The sequence below is a fragment of the Typopeltis vanoorti genome, chromosome 2 (assembly GCF_054136105.1).
Source record: "Typopeltis vanoorti isolate ZY-2024b chromosome 2, IOZ_Tvanoo_1.0, whole genome shotgun sequence".
In the NCBI taxonomy this organism is placed as follows: Eukaryota; Metazoa; Arthropoda; class Arachnida; order Uropygi; family Thelyphonidae; genus Typopeltis; species Typopeltis vanoorti.
The window spans coordinates 70,663,098-70,683,758 of record NC_143550.1 but is presented as its reverse complement, the minus strand read 5'-3'; the positions used below and the strand labels follow the sequence as shown (position 1 = coordinate 70,683,758).

The 20,661-nt window shown below is 34.2% G+C and overlaps 1 protein-coding gene across 1 annotated transcript in view; it reads left to right on the top strand.

The window, feature by feature from the left end:
- Positions 1-3,046: 3,046 nt before the first annotated feature.
- The window catches only part of LOC150109153 (uncharacterized), a 47,659-nt gene continuing 30,044 nt past the window's right edge, over positions 3,047-20,661 (top strand). The window contains exons 1-2 of the mRNA XM_090411772.1: positions 3,047-3,208; positions 18,312-18,546. Of these exons, the coding sequence (XP_090267898.1) occupies positions 3,149-3,208; positions 18,312-18,546 (295 nt within the window). The 5' untranslated portion in view covers positions 3,047-3,148. The remainder of the gene's footprint in view (positions 3,209-18,311; positions 18,547-20,661) is intronic.

Sequence of the window (20,661 nt, the reverse complement as noted above, 5' to 3'; positions counted from 1 at the left end):
CCCCTCCAAAAAAAAAGACAGTATTTCATAAAGATCTAGTTTATTAAAATACTTATTATCTCAAACGCACTCCCCCCCCCCCCCCAAAAAAAACTTCTTGCCTTTTTTTACCATAACTAAATTGCAACATACGAAACATCCTGAAGCAGCGAAATCAACAAGATTTTCCCGCTAAAGCAGCAATTCTACTTTCAGCCATAGAGTGGCGCTGCATTTGCAAATTGCTAAATTACTGCTTAATTCTCAGGTGTAGTGGCACTCACAAAAATATGCATGTTTCTAATACGAGTCTGTAGATCGCGGTAAACCTATATTGAAACAAATTTTGGAACGGATTTGCCATCTAAGAATTCTCCATTATCAAATATTTGGAAGGAACATTTACATTACATCAGTGAATATTGATATATTTCTCAGGACTTAGTGGAAGTTGAAATACCTGCTAGATATGTTTTGTTACTAGAGGTGTACATATGGAATCCTTGTAATCTTCAAGCTCGGGTGTGCGAATATAGTACTATACCTGGTAAACTATATTTGACTGTTTACTGTCCTGTCAAATGCTTATATGTGTAAAACTACTAAATTACACGCTGAACTAGAAACTTGTATTTAATACCGTGTTGGATCGCCTTTAGCCCGAATACAGCACGTATGCGGTTTGGAATAGATTCTACAAGATGTTGAAATTGCATCTATGTCTACACCATACCAAGTGTTCACCAGATAACCCTTTAATTAGCTCAGATTTGACGGAAGAGGACTTTGCTCCCTGATCTGATTTTCTAACATGTTTCAATAGTGTTCAGATCTATGCTTTTGGTGGCCAGGGAAGATGGCAGAAGTCTCTGTCATGCTCGCTGAATCATTGCTGAACAATTCTTGCGCGATGGACAGTAGCATTGTCGTCCATGAAATAACCTTCATCTGATTGATAGCAGGATCGACTTGATCGGCAACGATGTTCAGATATTCCTTGGAGGAGACCTTACCTTCCAGCAATATCAGGGGACCCGTTCCGTACCAACAGAACATGCCCAACATCATGACGCCACCTCCAGAACCTTGAATACACAATGCAAGGTGGATTCATTGCTTCATGGGGCTTTGCCTACCCTCGCTACCGTCGGTACAGAACAAGGTTTCCGTGACTCGTTGTACGAGTCACGACTTTTTTCCACGACTTTTTTTCCACGACTTTTTTCCTGTCTTCCAGTGTCCAGTCACGATGTTCCTGATATCATTGTATACAAACATTTTGATTCCTCATAGAAATCATTCGTTGCCATATAGGTAAGCGACTACTAGTACCGATCCTCTTCAATTCCCTGCGTATAGATCGGTGAGATATGTTTCGGGAACAGCCTTCATTACATGCTTCTGTCGATCGTTGAACACATGAAGTTCTGTTTGTCCACATAAGCCTTCTCAGACGACGGCAATCTCGTTCCTGACAGACTGTCTGAGGACCATAGTTATCTAGCAATGTGGATTATTTTTCCACTGATTAAACACCCGGGACATCTCACCTTCTGAGAAACCAGTCAGCTCTGCTGTTTTCAAAATCGTGGCTCCAGCCAGACGAACTCTAAAATATCATTTATTTCTTTCCCATTGTGATCAACACTATTAACGATTACTGACCAGCAGTATTCTTTAATAGTTGCCTAGAACACATGGTGAAGCATATCACCAATGACAAATTTTGGAACGGATTTGCCATCTAAGAATTCTCCATTATCAAAATATTTGGAAGGAACATTTACATTGGAATATACAGGAACATTTAAATATACAATATCAGTGAATATTGTATATTTCTCAGTGAGACACTTATGTAGATCTGCATAAATGTTCCTAATTCATTTGCCGGTATTAGTGGCTTTGTACATATGAGCATTTGAAATCGGCTAGATCGTTATAAAAACATTTTTGTTTAAAATACTGGTTATGTTGAGAAACCTGAGATAAACACTGTACTCGATTGAACCAAAAACACGTGCCCTGTATTTACAGTACGGATTGTATCGAGGAATGTCACTGGATTACTGAACATAGTTTATCTTAGTGACTAACCAAAACTTTGTTTAGTTCCGTGTCCGCTCACAATAATATTAGTATCAACACAGAGTGTCAGGGAATCCTACATTTTTTGTCTTTGTTTCATACATAATTAAATCACTTGAATTCCATTCAAATACAAAAATTAATTGACCAAAGTTAGAATTATTACATTGTTAAGTACACAGCACATTAGCCTACAATTTCATTAAGATACAGCATTTGAATAGACATTAGTTGTTAAGAATTAAAAAAAAATACGCATTTCAATATTTTCAGTTATTATAATCTTCAAATGGATTGGATTGTCCTGCAGACAGCACTTTGTGCACGCATGTCTTAAGTAATGCTAAATAAGAAGACAATCACCCGGACAAAAGATCATACCTCACTCTTAAATGAAACAATATCACATAACAAAAAACAAAAATTACATCCAATTTGAGTGCTTATTTATTTTATCTTGTTATTTTTGTTATTATAGCAGTTAAGGTTTTTGTCTTCACTGTTGATGTCACCATCTAGTGTCATGTGGTTTATTTTCAGTTGTCTAAGCCACGCTGTGGCTACTATTCTGTGTTTTACCAGTAACAGTCTCAGCACTGAAAGAAGGTTGAGGGTAACACCAGTCTGTCAATTACTAGTATGGATTTAAAAATAAAAATAAAATATAAACTGCTAAAGATAAACGACTTGCACAATCAGCAAAACATATGTGAAACATAAACCTACACAATAAATTTAGCATAGATCTTTTTTTTCATTCTTTCGCTTTTACTCACACTAGATATTCACAACACTTTTGAAGAAGGAACGAATAAAGTTTCGTGTTAGCACCCATATACATTCGCACTTCAGTCCCTGAAATAACTTCAAAAGTATAGATAAGCTTTATTGTTTTGTCTAATCTCTTGAACAAAACGGCATTTCATCCTTATCAGTATGTATAAACCAAATGAAGCTTATCTGGGAGAAGTTTCCTACGCCTCACAGCTGTGGGTGTTCACAATGTTTGTAGCAGCCCACTGTAGGCTGCTGTACAGTGCTCCTTGCAAGTAAAGTGTTCTTTATTGAGGATTTGTAAAACATGGGATGTTGCGGCTGCACGCTATACGTTTCAGTAATTACTGCAGTGTGCTTCACTATTGTGAGTATAATTTAATTTATGTCGTAGGTTATATCACATTTGTGGCAGTTGTTGCACTGACACATATGTTTTAAAATATACTTTGAAGCAACTATTTAAATAATGTGGGTTATGATGATCTCGAAGCAACTGCTTGTTCTTCGAACATAATATATTTTTTTTAATTAGAGTTTCACTCACTAGAGATTATAAATCTGTAGTGCGTTAGTAACAGTGGGTGGAGTATGAATTCTATAGAGACTATGGATTCTTCTGTAAAGGTAAATTTTAGAAAATTTTCAAACCTCCAATAAATATGGAGGCGGTTTCACAGAGAGATGAAATCACCTGCCATCTGAAGACGTCCATGCCTCTAGCAGGATTCGAATCCGTAGCTTATTGTTTGAAAGAGACACCATCTACTCTCCCAACCAGACCAACTTATGATTTAAGTGAAATGTTGTTTATATCCAAATGGCGTCTTGCTTCCAATGGATGCCGGTTTTGTATTCATCTAGAAACGCTTACTGATTACAGATGTTTGATGTCCACTCGAAATCGTTTGAACTCCCCAAAATAGTCACGAATGCTTCAATAGCTAAACAATTTTAGGCATGCACGTGTTTTTGTTGTACGAAAATAGTTCAAGCTAATAATAGTGACCAGTGGTGGCTCGTGGCTTGAAATCGTGGGGATGCCTGCAACTTTCGAAATATACATACACACTGTAAGTACAGTGTATACGTGTTTGGATAAAATATCAAAATTATGATAAAAATTAAAAAAAATTAAACATAAAATAATATTGCTTATTATCGATAAAATTATACAGTTTAGTATAATTCAAAATTACTTAAAAATAAAATCCTTTCTTCTTGTTTTGTTTTGAGCGAAAAGGTCAATAACTTTTTCTTTGATGTTTGTGTGACTGTTGAATCATTTTTTCTCCGTTGAAATCATCGCAAGTGCATTTATCCTATCCTGATTCATAGTGCTCCTCAAAAATGTTTTTATTCTCTTTAATGTTGAAAAACAGCGTTCAGGCTCTGATTTAGTCATAGCAATTGTCAAGAGAATTTTTATCAATACAGTAATTTCACTAAGAACACAATCTAAATTATTTTCTGTTATAAATTTAAACAAGTCAATTAATTTACAATAATCATGCACGTTGGGGTCTACTGTAGAATTACTCGAAGTTCAGTTTCAAGTTTTTCTTTGTTAATCATCGGATATGCTTCAGTGATCAATTTTATTTCTTCTGTAGGCAATTTATTCTTAAAATTAGCTAATTTATCCTTGTTAAATAAGTACCTAAAAAATAAATAAAATAAGTAAGACGGAGTAAACACGATAAGCACTACGAACACTACTACTGGCGCAAACTGCATATAAACAACAGTGGAACTGCGTAACGGACAGTGCCGCATTACGCTAATAGCTCGCATCTCATTATGATGTGCAAATGCTTGCGCGCGTAGCAATATGACACTGTAGTAAACACAGTGCTGCTAGCGTCCTTCGCCCTCCTAAAGTGCTACAAGATGGATTTTTATTATTTTTTATACAAAATAAGAGAATTTTATAGGATTGTTGATGATAAAATTAAATATTACAAGCAAATATAAATAAATTAAAAATATATTTATATATCGAGAAAAATTGGGGTGCTGCTGTTCCACAGTGCCGACATTGCGGAACAGTCGCCCCTGATAGTGACCCCATGACAATTATCCTACCAAATTAATGTTTGGGATTTTTAATATTTCTTTTTTTTTCATTAAAAATAACAAAGAAGGTTAAAAAATCCATTCTGCTTTAGTTTTCGTAAGCATTTTTTTTTCTTTTTAGAAAGACCAGTCATCCTTCAACTACAACGGAAATAAAAGTATTTCCAATTAGATTTAAGAAACTATCACCAAAATGCATAATAATATTCATTTATTTTTATGTGTGACAGTATCAGCATGCATCAAAAGAAATAACGACACATTATTTTATGATTAACTGAAATCTAAATGTTCAACATAAATTTGCAAAGTAGTAATAATCTTATTTCAAATTAATTTATGCAAACATTTCCCCCAAAATAATGCTAAAAGCACTTTTAAACAAAATAGTTCTAATCTAAACAGCATTTTAACCAATATTTATCCACTTTTAATAGTTGCAATTATGGATAACGTCCGTTATTATTCTATTACTGTTATTATCATTAATTAGTTTTATTACTGCTGTTATACGGGATATCAGATAAGCTTAATTTATCAAACCAACTTTCACGTTTACTACACCGACGTAAATAAAGGTTCACAGTTTTTATTTATTTATTCTTTTTAGGTCGTATAAAAGAATTGTTATGGTGTGGCATGAAATGGTTATTGCAAGTGGAAAAGTGTCTCGTGGAAATAACTGGTTGAAAATGCCTTTTAGACTGGAATATTCATTTTAATTGATGCCAAAAGAACGAATGTAAAAAAAGAAACACAAATGTTGAATAAATTAAATGAAATAAGTTTATTACTATATAGAATAAAAGACAAAAGGCTATTTTTCTGGCAACCTTAATAACAATAATAATAATATTATTATTATTAATTTTTAGTTCTTAGAGTTTCACGCACTGGCAGATAAACATCAAAGGATTTGTATCCCCTTCATTATAAGTTTATTACTATTTTGGAGTTATACATTAAACGAAAGGCCATTATTGAATACTAAGCTAATCAGGAAGGCATTGGTTCCAACACCTTTCTTGTATAAATCTTGAGTTGTAGAACGGTTCCATTTCTACAACTAGAAAGATCTCTATACGAGCATTTCAACTGAAGGTGAGTTAGCCAGTCATATAGCGAGGTGGTTGAATTCATTTTCTTCATCGAAACTTTGGTTTCTTTCATCTCGCAAACCAGGCAAACCGATCAGAGGACGAGAACAGACTGTTAGCAGAATAACATACTGTCCTCATAGCCTTAGATGCGCCGATACTAATTACAATCTAAAAAACCAATCATCCAATTTTTAATTATATTTCGCAATGCGTGTTAAAGCTTAATGAACAAAATTTCACACAGATCGATCGTGACAGAAGTTATGATGATAGAGATATAAAAAGGATCTACGTTCTGAATAGACGTTCACACAAACATTAATCTAATCTTAATTAAAATTTTGTGTCTACGATGTCTATATTTTACAACTCTGGCATAAAAAAATGATTCGATCTGAACAATAAACCATAGAATAGCGTCTCTCAATACGTCTTTCATAGTTAATAAAAATATCTTTTAACTTTCATAGCAAGACAAGCTACACTGAGTCAGGAAACTAGTGCAGAAAAGTGGATATCATTAAAGAGCGAGGTGCCAAATATATGAGTTCCTCAGAGGAATTATCTTGGGACTCATTCATGCATTACTACAGCCGGAAGTGCGATCCAACTTTTTTCCCCACTCTTCCAAAGTCCAATGGTATCCTTCGGATACGCAAAGTATAAGCGTAGTCGTCGACGATTCCTCTTGATTAAGAGCCTCCTTCCTAGGTCCATGCGGAAAAGAGTACGTTGTATTGTGGTCTGGGAAAGCACAGTCTTTCATCGCCTGGTTAAATTCCATTGTAATTTCGTAAGTCGCGTTTACGTACATCTGCATAAAGATTTCTAATTCAGTGGCCGGTGTGTACAACATATGGAATTACATATGATAGAACATGTAATGAATTTTATAAGTCCTGAAGTGATGAGATAAGAAATAAATATAAAATGCATTTTATAAAGAATTTAACAAAACTTGAGAGTAAATCAAAAGTAATGATCATTGTAGCTAGAGATTTAAATGTACGAATTGGGAACCAGATAATGCCAGGAATATGCCACGAATTTAACGAACTAGTGCAGAATAAAAACAAAAATATTTTATTATTGATTTGTACAGATAATAAATTCAGAAGAAATAACATTTTCTACCAGAATAAAGAAAACAATAAAATATCATGGAGAAATAACTTTGGAAAAGTATACACAACAGACTAATATAAACAGAGACAACAGAACTGAAGAAATAATTGATAAGGTCAGTACTGGTTTGTTAAGGGGAGTTCTTATTTCGATAATCTCGTTAACTTTATGATAAAGCAATAAGTGTGGTTAATGAGGGAAATGCACACACTGTAATTTCTTTTAGAGTTTGCAAAGGCATTTGATAGGGTACTACATGAGAAACTGATATTTAAGCTGCATCGTATGCGTTTGGATATTAGGTTGGTGGAATCGATTAGCAATTGTCTAATAGATATCAAAGGGTCGTGTATGGAGGGGCAATATCGGGGAAAAGGAGTTACCAATAGAGTTCCACAGGGCCCTGTGCTGTGACCACTACTTTTCAACGTTTATATCAATGATATATCACTGAAATTCAAGGAGATATTCAGTTGTTTGCCGATGACGTGAAACTGGGGAAGGTTATCGAGAGTAATGCTGATGTAGTGGCTCTTCAGGAGGATCTGAATAAGCTGGAAATGTGGGAAGATGCCTGGGGATATCAGTTTAATGTTACTAAATGTAAAGTTTTGAATTTTGGGATCTGCAGATGAGATACTATATACTCTATATGTGGAAGTAGGCTGGTGGAAGTTGAGGAAGCACGGGATCTTGAGGATATGGTAGATTGAAATTTGAAATTTAAGGGGCATGTTTACATAGGTAATTAAGACAATTCAAAGGATTGCCGTAACATTAAGACGAACATTAATTAGCAATGAAATGGTAGTAATTTCATTGTATAAGGTCCTGATCAGGCCACATCTGGACTACTGCACTCAAATCTGGTTACCGTGGTTCAGAGACAATGAAAATACTTTGGAGAAGGTGCAAAGACGGTTGACAAAAATGATTTCAAGACTGTGGAATGTAATAAGAATGCTATAACATTACGAGAACACCAGAGAGATGTTTCAGATAGTGGAAAATAAGGAAGTAAAAAGAACTAGAAGTCATCCTTGGAAACTGCGCAAGGAAGTGGTGAATGAAAGGGTGAGAGATATTTTTTTACCTGAAGATTGGCTGGTGAGTGGAATGCATTGCCCGAGTATGTTGTGAATGCTAAGAGTGTGAATGAGTTTAAGCTTCGGTTGGATAAATATGTTACAGGGAGGAGAGATTTTCCGTAAGTCTGTGGACTTTTGTAATACTCGTATACATATTTCACATTCTAATGTAATATAATGTATGCTTCTTATATAATGTATGTAATTTTAATGGTATAAACCAGTAGTTCTTAACCTTTTTTTTTTCCTGGTGCCCCTTTCACTTATTTGTATGGCCTGTCGCCCCCTGCTCAATTTTACACTCGGCTAATGATTCAATAAAATAATTATAATATATTATTAGCAAACCTATATTACTATAAACATATTTGAACCGATAGTTAGTTAAAAATTAATGACTTTGATACAAATTAATTTTTACTCAAAAAAGATGTAAACTTACTCTATTTAATAAGCCAATCATTAATGACTACCCTGAGCCTGATGTGATCCTGCTAATCTTTCAATATCAGGTTCGATGTTCGACAAACGAAGTCGCAAGTCTCTTCTTTCACTAATTTGCAATCTATTTCGCTGCTTAGCTAACAATTGCAATACGACGCTGAATCCTTTCTCGATCAAGTATGAAGAAGGAAAAGCAATGAGCAGTAATTTTATTTCTTGCCAAAGCCGAGTATACTTGCATTTCTTGTTTGGTCAGAATCTTTCATATCCACGCTGTTGAAATGGTACTTGAGCTTCAAAATCATTTTCAAGTCAATAAATTCTTCATACAAATCTGGATACACAGACGTGGCATCAGAAAGAAATGGATTTATGATTCGATTAGGTATTTTAAGCTCATCAAAGTCTTTGAATCTGATCATAAAGTCTTCGTTCAGTGTTAGAAGATGGGAACAGTAACAATCCAAATCTGTATCTAATATTAAATCATCATCCATTATTTGTAGATTTGGGAACCACAGAAAATCTCGTCTTGCAAAGCTCTGCTTGTAGAATGTCGTGAAAATCATTAAAGTGTCGCAAACAGTCAGTTTCTATTTGAGAGCCATCTAACTTCAGTGTGAAGCAAAAAATTTCTAAATTTTGTCTTTAATTCGCGAAAGTACTCCACATAATTTTTTGCCTTATTTGGATGCTTTGATTTTAAGTGCTCAGTCATTCTTGAAGGCTTCATTCCTTCCTTTGAGAACGTTTTTTCACGTATTAAGCACATTGGTAACCGTCATTATTTATAGCGGGAATAACTCCATATTTTAAATATGAATACTGACAACACTTTCTTTTTTCACTCATTTGTAATAGCCCAAATTAATGATTTTCAGTGTAGAAAATTCTGACCAAAAATGAGCCCAGTTAATTAACTTTCAAAAATTCTAAAAAATAAGTAGCGAATAAATTTGAACAGTATTGCCAGACATACAATATTCTGAACAGTGTTCTCAGACATACAATATTCTGAACAGTGTTCTCAAAGATACAATATAACCAACCAATAACTATACCAGTACAATAGAACCAACCATCATCCCTTACAGGGGTGCAGTTGGTTCCAATGGTTCCCATCTAGCGATGGTAAAAATTTCAAAAATGTAACATACAGATTAATAAGATGAACGGAAAAAAATGTAAGGTTAAACTATTACAAGAAGAAGAAAGCATTGAAGATTATATCAACAAAGAATAAAAGAACATATTAACAGAAATTTGATGAAAACAAGTAACTGAAGCAAACCTAGCAAACGTTTAAAAATAATTATATAAGCAAAGTGGATATTAGATCAATTGGAATTAGATCAACAGCAATTGGAAAATAGTTTAATAAAAATTAGAAATAGAAAAATGTAGACATATAGACAATTGTTCAAAATAGAAGGAAGAGGAATAATATTTCAGCTAACTAAACTATTAAAATATTTTTGAAAGAAACACCACATGAATGGAGAAAAAACATTACAATGGCATTTTATTTTTTAAAAAAAGGAGATAAAACAGATCCAAATAATTATAAATGGATTAGTCTGTTACTACCCACTTTAAAATTCTGTGCAAAAACTAACTTAAAATTATAAATGAATATCTGATATTAAATGACGAACGACAAGGCTGAAAGATCATGCACAGGTGCAATATTTGTAGTGAAAATAAATAAAAAGGCAAAAGAATATAACACTCCAGTTTTTTGTTTTAGAGATCTACATAAAGCATTCGACAGTATAAAATTACAAGATATTTTAAATACAACAGAGAAAAGAAAAATAAAAGTACAGCTTATTGTATAGATAATAAATGCATAATAAGTTCCTGCAATAATGAAGCAAAAGGATTAAATGAAGAATGGAATTAGACAGGCCGGTCTTAAGTCCATTAATGTTCACTAGTTCACTAGCATAACGTGAAAATTGAAAGAAGAAAAATAATATTTCAGTTAACTAAACTATTAAAATATTTTTTAAAGAAACATCAATGAAATAAAAACAGAATTAAATGATAAGAAGTTAAATGGAATAAAAATTGATAATTATATACTTATAATTATATTATTATATATATAATTATATGATAAATATGATCAGCTATGTAGATAACGTAGTATCGGAAGCAGACAGAAGATAATTTACAAGGGAAAACACTCATTTCCAACAAAGTTGCCAAAACTATGATATGCAAATATCAACAGAAAATTTAAAACAATTGTGAATTAGTAGGGAACCAATCAAGTGTGAAGTACAAAAAAAACAGAAAACTAATCGCACTAGTGATGGCTTTTAAATACTTAGGAATTCAGATAAAGTCAAGAGGATCAGCAAAGAAAAAAACACATTAAAATTGAAGGCAAAAAGGAATTTTGGATGTTCAAACAGAACAATATACGGAAAATAATAATTTAAATATTGTAAATAAGACAGGTGTATATATAAAAATATAATAAGGCCCGTTTTAACTTATGCGCCTGAAAGAAGAGTTGAAACTGTTAAGATCAGTTAAACACTACTGCAAAAATGAAAACAGATATAAAAAAAAAGAAGAAAGAAAAAGGAAAGAAAAATGCCAATTACAGTAACTCTAGATTGTATATGCCTTACAAAATGTATTTTTGTCTGCTGACTACGAGTGTGTTCTCTGGCTGTTTTGGGAGAAGAAGATTTCGCTTGTTTGGGAAGGAATATAAAAAAGAAAAAGGAAAAACTTGCTACCTCTCTCTACGAGATTGGTTAACCCAACTTTCAACCCAAAAAGCGGTAATTAAAGTTCTAGAAACCCACTTCTGTGGGCGCCTCCTAACACAAAGTATTAGGAGGTATACCAGAAATAGATTCTGTTATCTATACGATCCTTTCTGCATCAAATACAGTACATGTGTAGTTGGTGAAGCTATAAGCTTCGCCAACTACATTTGGTAAAAATCTTCATCCAAAAGGCTTACATCTGAGAGATGTCGATGGTTTAATGACGTCTCTCTGATTCAAACTGTAGAGTCATCAATGTACACTCTTCACTGTGTACATTGGATTATGTTCTGAGTTAAAAGCACTGCCATTCAACTCCTGGTTAATTGCCGCTCCACAATTTTTCATCTATGAGTTTGCCAGGAGAGACCTGCGTTTACGACGATCATCGCTGAAACGTGGGCTGTAGCCGTAGGTCCGACTGCTGTTGTTCCCACTGTAGTTTTCCAAGAACAACAGCAGTTGTTCTTGGAAAACTACAGCACTCAGGAACAGCACTGACAGTTTCAAGGATACTGCCACCCTTCAGCTGATATCCTACAGTGATGCCTTTTTCGAAGTCGGCAAGATCATTTCCCTTGCACATGTCGATCAGCAACTTCAAATGAACAGTACGTCACTTACCTCCAATATCATGAATAATGGCTTTCTTCGTAATATAAATAGCACCTTACCAGACACAATAGCTATTTTAATATTTTGACTGGAGCGTGTATATAAATACTCCAGTTATGAAAGCTATTCGCATGATTGAGAGCAGAGTCTCTCCATAGCCAATCAACAGACCATGGGTTTGAATTACCCTGTATCATGGATGTTTGTGAATGTCTCAGGTTACAGTATGAATTTCATTGCCTGTAGAAGACTAGCGCTGCTTATTTGAGTTGAAATAACTCATAAAAAGTTCCGTTTAGCGATCTCGTCAACAAGGAACTAAATTATCTAAACTTCATCGCAACCATGATATTAAATGTTCCTCATGGGGTGGGGATTCACATAAAAAAATGAAGTTCTTTGAGCTCTGATTAAGAATCAAATACTAATATTTTATTGTTATTTTTATATGTTACTCTTAAAGATTGTACGATGATAGCGAATTCTGTTTGTGATCTCAGCAAAGTCAATAAACTGCATATGTTAAATCGTTCGGAGTATTTACCTATCTAAGCATATTTCTACGAATCAAAGTATCTACATAGATTTGACATAAATGTCAAATTCTGTAGATACTACTGCGATCGGCGTTATGCTCACAGTCAACAGTATGTGAAATGCATATGTTCACAATAAGGGGAAGAAATTTTTGAATTTCCGCAATAGAGAAATTTTACTGTCTAAAACTGGAAAAAAGATCTAATAAAGTTCTTTCTGTAAAAATGAAACTTTTATTATATCTCTTTAAAAATACAGAGAATATTTTAATGTCCTGTATTAGAATTCTATATATCATCAAGATAAACTATTTAAATCGGTCTTATCATCTGAGCGATAAAAAAAAATGCATAGCTATGTTTCCTACTAATCAGGCTGCTACGAGCTATGAAATCGAGAGTCGTTTTGTATGTATTTTCTGAGGGTGACTAAGTAACATACTTCGATCTTTGTTAATATTTTTTTGAAATATGTTCCTCTTCGTTATATATCTAGATTAGCAATTTAATCTAAACAGAACAGCAAAAATGCCGTACGTGCCTTTGTTTATCTCTAACTGTCATTTGTAACACGGTGCCGAAAGTCGTGGGATTTCTAACAGCAGATAGTGTCACAATAAATATTCCTGGCAGTTTCTCGCATTTAGTCGTGTGCACAATAATATAAAATTTGAACTTTGTTCGCATTTTATCAGAAGACTTTGTCTCTCCCCCCTTTTTTGTTATTTTTTACCGTTCCAAATAACACAGCAAAAGCAACTCGAAAAAATGGAAAAAAAAAGTGGAAACGTATTAGTAAAGCTACCTTGATTTATTACTTTGAACGAAATCACAGTTTAAATCACAGTTTATTTATCTAGCTAGATTCCAGCCAGAGTAGGCAAAGGTGGGAGTTAAAAATTACATAAAAATTTTAAAATGCGGATTGAACTTATCTAATAAAATGACAGCATTCTGCGTATTTAGTGCGGAGAAGCGAAACAAAAATCGAACAAAGATCAATTGCAAGGAACTATATATTTTTCAAAGTAAGTTTAAAAAAGTAAAAAAAAAAAATAATCAACGAACACTTTGGCACAATCGGTTCTATATGTAAGAGTACACTATAGAAGCTATATTACTATATAAAAAGTGGATATGTATGTATTTATTTCAGGTGATTTATAAATTTGTTATAACACTTAAAACGTTTACATTTAATACTAATTAGTTACATTTAATATATAGTTTACTCTATGATTCTACGCATGATATATTATTCTATGATATTAATTATTTAAATATATATGAAATATGAATTAATATGAAAAATATGTTTCACATATTATATATCAACAAATCGATATTTGAGCTAGGATACTGAAACGGCATAGAGCTTGAGCCACCTTTGCTACTAGCTTCTCTGTAGCTACTGCTTCAGAGTGATGCATACAGTGAGATAAATCCTGATGGGGGAGAGTACAAGCTTTTGCTTTCCCTCGTTCGGTTTCAGAATGGATATATTTCGTAATGAGATAGGTTGGAATTATGGAAGAAGCAACTAAGACTAATGAAGATCATAAAACATCAACAACTCTCTTTTGCACACAATAAATGGACCTTCAGATTAAACAACATTAGAAACGAACGTTACAAAGTGCCTTCTTTCTACTGCTACCAATCACACCGGAAATACGATACTATCATCAAATTGTTGATGGGGGGGGTGTAGAGGATGATTATGATAGTAGTACACGAAAAAGTTACATCATTACAGTCCTCCGATCAACAATTTTCCTCCAAATTAATCTATTATCTATCAAGACTCCAATATATTATGAGATCTTATATTCAGGTCTTTTAAAGCACTTTTTACTTTATCAATTCAACTACATCTTGGTCTTCCTCTGGGTCTTTTTCCTTCGAACCTGGCAGAGAACACTTGTTCTGCTAATCTTTCCTCTCCCATTCTGTTTCATTGACAATACCACCTGAGATTAGCTCTGCTAACACATTCCTGAATGCTATCAATGGCGAGTTCTTTCCTAATATCCTCATTTTTGATGTGATACTGCCACTGATGCCATTCGTTCACGTCATAATCTTTCTTAGAGGTCTCATACCAGAGGTCTCCAGTCTTTAATCAAGTGTTTTATTTCTAACCCAGCTCTCAGATAAATAAGTTAAAATAGGTTTGAACACCAACTCTGAATACAGCTAATTTAGTATTTTGACTAATTTCTCTCTTATTCCATATAAATTTATTCAGTTGACTTACTACCATACCAGTTTTATTGATTCTGTTGTCTATTTCCATATTTAATTTACCATCTTCACTAAAAATCGTACCTAAGTAGCTGAAATGTTTTACTTGTTCCACAGGTTCACCATTCAGGATACAGTTGAGGTTTTGAATGTTTCTGCCTATTTTTATTCTTTTTGTCTTGTTATTGCTGATTTTCATACCAATTTTATTACAACAGGTATTCAATTTAGTCAGGGAATCTTACATACTTGTACTAGATTTATCCAGAAGTATAACATCATCTGCATTAAGTAAAGAGCTAAGATTAACAACCTCCAATTCTGATATCAGGTTTAACAGCACTTTGCTTCATAATGTGATCCATATAGATAATGAATAACAGCGGAGATAATGTGCACCCTTGTCAAATCTTATTTTATCTCAAACCATCTTCCTGTACCTCCTTCAAGTCTAACTGCTGTAAGTTAATAATATATACTCTCTTAAACAGAGAGTATATATTATTTGTTATAATGTTCCAAAAATTGGAACATTATAACAAGGTCCAGTTTTGATACTCTCGACACCCCTGGTGTCAGAAGCATCAAAACTGGACCTCTGCAGAGTGGACCAAAGTCGTGTGGTCTGATGAATCGCGTTATCATTTGTACCGAGCTGACGAGAAGGTGCGGAGATGTGGCGTCGGAGGCCATGGCCCAGTCGCGCCAGGTCGGCTCTATTCAAGGAGGCAGTGATTCTATGATCATTTGGGGAAGCCTGCTCATGTAACACAATACCCCTTTAGTGTGTCGGGGGCAGTATTTAAACGTAGCAAGCTAACAGAATGTGATGGCTAGTCACCTACACACTTTCATGGCCTTCGCACATCCTGGTCAATGGTCTGTTTCAGCAGGACAATGCGCCACCCCACTGCGCCGCAGCAGCCACCCAGGCATGGTTCGAGAAACACTCATCTGAGTTTGGGACCATCCAGTGGTCCTCAAGAGTCCCGGATTTAAATCCTATGGAATCTCTCTGGGATGCCATAGAGCGAGACATCCGATCCATGTATCCGGGACCAACGTCCAAGGCAGAGTTATGAACAACAATACAACAGGCATGGTTTGAATTACCTCCAGCAACTCTCAGGCATTTGGTGGAGTCAATGCCTCGGAAAGTACATGCTGTTAGTCGCGCTAGAGGATCGACATGCTATTAGATAAGTATCTCTAATGTTTTGTCCATTGACTCTATACAGGGAACACTGCGGAATAGTCATGTTGCATACGAACACATGCTTTCATCCTCCCTAATATCTCTAGTTTCTCTGATTTTACACTCCCACACTCTTACTAAGCAAAACTTCCTCCAAACATCTAACTCCAAAACTATTTCAATGTAGTCCTTTCGTCCATCAAATTCACTTCATACATCAATAAATTGCACACCATTCCTCCTACACATTTCATTGACTCATCGGCAATCATGGCCCTTCTTCTCAGTTCTGTTCTATCATACCAAGGCAGCAAACTCACAGTCTTTACTTTTTTTTTTGGTCTTCCTTTTCGCTTTCACTAACAATTCTTTCACATCTTCTCTCATTGCATATTTCTCACCTTCATATCATTTGTGCCAACCAATACAATCAACTCGTTTGCTTCATTCTTCTGTATACTTACAATGTCACTAATATCCTTTATCATTGCACTTGAGAATCATGCTTTCTCGATCTCTCGCACTTTCATGCTTTTCCCATTTTCCCACTCTTTGTTTCTTTCATTCTCCGTCGTTCTATATCACACGACAATCCTTTCTCCAGTCGCTCGAGCTCAAGCTTTGTCCTGTATAGGACAAAGCATGAGCTCTGTTCTGTATAGGAGTCCCCGCAAGCGTGCAATTTCTTTCCACACTAGCATCTTATCATCCATGCATATTGTTCACTGCTTTCACTACATTCTCCGCAACACTTTGACAATCCTGCCTTATATCCTTATTATCAGTCACTTCATTCTTTCGCGATTCGCATTTCTTATATTTGACACAAGTTGTTCATTCTTGCTCTCGTACCACAAACCATTCACTCTCAACGAATATATTAAACACACACTATATTGCCCTAAATCCCGTACATCAGTCAACATCGATGTCTTGGTCGCCATTTTTCTCGTATGCTTCGGTGCCATAACGAAAAACACGTTTCGTTCGAAAAACACGTTAATAATAGTTGACTAAACAACAAGGCCAAAAATAAACAAAATACCATCAAATATATATATATATATATATATATATATATATATATATATATATATATATATATATATATATATATATATATATATATAACATCGCTAATATCTAAGAAAAAAATTGTAAAAAAAACGGGACTTTCAAAATTCAGAGAGATAGACATCTGGTACATAACATGCCATTTATCACTATTAGGCGAACAACAACCTATTTGGTTTATTGATGTGACAATACCAGAGGATAGTAGGATAGAAGAAAAAAAATGCATGAAAAAAGTGACCAAATATACAGGTCTGGAGATTGACATTACGTTCTTGTTCCAAAGTCACGACTTTGCAACAAGAATGCAAGTTCTAGTTGTCATAGTAGCAATATCAAGAACATTTATGAAACATCTGAAAACGTTGAGCCCCGCAGATATAACATTATCTCAACTCCAGAAAACGGCACTTTTAGATACATCTAATCTCACATTTTATCACTATATCTTCTCGATTCTTAGGCTTTTGGATAAGGCTGAAATTAGACTCATTTGCCAATCAAAGATTTTATTATACTGTTTCATTTAAATTAAGGGGATATTAAATCCCACATAGTTTTAAAACCGAATAAGAAACTCAAAGATTGGAATCAGAGAGTTTCTTGTCGAATATAGTAAACTATAAAGTATCTAAAGTATCGGCTAACACTTAGCGTGAGCTAATGCAAGTGACCCTAGTATGTAGTACAATACCGGACGACTCGTTGCAAAGGTGGGGAAAGTTCAGATCGCTATTCTTAGGTATTTTCCATAATGTAAAAACACATTTCCTAGGAAATGTATGCTGTTATTACATTACATTATGGAGGGAGATCACTACCCAGACCGGTTTCAGCCTTTTTTGAGGCTTCATCAGTGAGTAGCTAGACCTAATACCAAAGAAAAGAACTTATATACTCTGCGATACGAGTTTCCAAACAGGTGCAACCATTAAGTTACTTAAGTATAAAGAGCTAATAAGCTTCATTTCGGCAATGAAAATTGTTTTCATTGCCGAAATGAAGCTTATTAGCTCTTTATACTTAAGTATACTGTTTCATGTTTCTTTTTACTCTTCAACTATGAATCTGTTAACTGAATATACAAATAATAATAATAATAATAATAATAATAATAATAATAATAACAATAATATAGAAGCATGTGACTTTGCTAGTACATGAATATGTTCCTTTGTTTTTTTCAGTGGGAAGCATTATACGGAATATCTTGGACCTCAGCAGTGATATCAATAATAGTAGTTGGTAGTAACAATACAATTGAGACCACTACAACTGTAACAAGTACAAGTGAGAGCAGTACAATTGTAACAAGTACAAGTGAGAGCAGTATAACTGAAACAAGTACACGTGGGGACAATGCAAATGAGAAGAGTTTTAATTTCTATGAAGCATACCAGGAAGAAAAAATAGAATCTTCTGGTAAGTAAATAATTCGATATTTTATAAATGTAATGCATTTCTGATTTTATGGCGTTACTATAATCGCAAGAGTGAAAACCTCTAATACACTGTTATGATCTGTGAACCAAAGGTTAGGTAAGCCAAGAATTCTCTCTCCTCATAATGTTCTGTGCTCTGTCCAAAGATTCTGCTCTCTCCTAATTATGCCACATCAAGCGTCTAATATTCTCGTAATATGAAAAGCCAAACAGCTATTTTTTTCTGGCGAGGTTGATAAGGCTATTTTTTTTATCTCCTTAACTAATTCTCGTAATATTTTCAGATGCTTATACGGAAGTAGTTTTATAAATATTTATGAGACGGCTTGATTTGGAGCCTTATACGAATAAAGATGGCCTAACGAATGCTTTATCCACTCGTTTGCCAGAGATAAATGCTGGCTTCACCCATATTATAAAATTACAGTAATGGTTTTTATGATTATCAGTTCGTGTTTGTGACCATATTTTCTATTAGAAATGACTGTTTATTCGGAGAATTTCCTTGAGGCGATCGTAACACTGATGCCTTTTGAGTTCGTTCCGTCTTTAGAAGACTGGCGAATTAATGTTGAGCCTAACACTTCAATCGAAAAGTAAAAAACTGCCTTCCTGGAAGATGATAATGTTTAGATATTGCATAGATTTGTCGTTATGATTTAAAACGAAAATAATAAATTAAATAAAGAAATATTTCATAAGAAAAAATTAATCTGAAATCATTGACCACATTTAGATAATCATATTATTTCAAATAGTTCGAGAGATGTAATTCGACAGTTCATTTTAAGACAGGACACGACTTGGACTACTCTCTTTGCCATAGCAAATGCTAATTGAATAGGAAATTGTGAAAAAAAAATTAGCCCAATCTAAATGCGTCAGTATCAGCAATAACAATTTACTTCTTTTGCATATGTATGTTATGTTTTCTCTTCACGTTAACTTTGGCATTTCATATTGGAACATGGCGCTACCAAAGGCTAATCCATGCACATAGTAGAAATCTTACGAGCACTTCCATAATTATTATTTTTGTTCCTTTTTTCCGAACTGATTTCCTATTATGCTACTACTCCGGTGCCCAACAAGTACCAACTTTTCATCTTTATTAGATATCCTCTAAAGCAGGGATTCTCAATCTATGGTACGCGTTCCACTGGTGGTACGTGAGCCACTACCTTACTGATGCATCTAATATCTTGAATTGAATATAGTGGTACGCCACTGGAAAAGGTTGAGAAGTGAAAAAGTACAAAAAATTCTCCTATTTCTTCTGTACCTGTGAAACCACAGGCGCAAATAAGTCTTATTTTTCAATTTCCTATTTTGAAATTTGTCCACACATTACTCTAATTGAAAATGGCTTCCATTAAAGAAATTTATTAGTTCGATGGTTATTGGGCGACAATCATCTACATGACAGGACAGATGGATGACAGCAACTGGTTTGCTAGGAGAAAACTCTTTTAGGTCAAAGTTTAAAAAGACTTTCTTACATGTAAGAAAGTCTTTAAATGAAAAACGTTAAATAACTGTAAAATGTCCAGGTTGGGTCCAAGTTTGAGAAGATTTTTTCGCACAGAAAATAAAATATTATATGATAAAAAGAAAATTAAGTAATTATAAAATGATCATCAAGACTTAAAAGTAGGTCAGAAGATGATATATGTAATTGGCTGTCGCCCAAATGTCCTATTATATAGTTGTTCGCGAACTAAACTGATATTCACATTTAATTGAACTCTACTCTTCTTCTAATAGTTCGACTTCATTTCCTTTGATACTTCATCCTTTCTGATCTTTTCCTTCTTGAGAGAAAACTGAAAACAGACAATTGCGCAAAATTGACTTCTTACTTTCTTCCCGTCAAAATAGTGAGGGACTTGTATAATCGTGCGTTTCTCAGGTGTCCTGATATCTAATTGAAGTGTACCATCTTAAGTCAATATAGAATACAACGTAAAGTCTCAAATAGCCAGTCCATACACGTTCACCCTTAAGGATAGTCTTCTGCCATTAACTTCGTTGGTAAAAAAAAAGCACGCTAAATTTAAAAAAGAAAATCCTCATATTTCAGGGCACATTATGATTT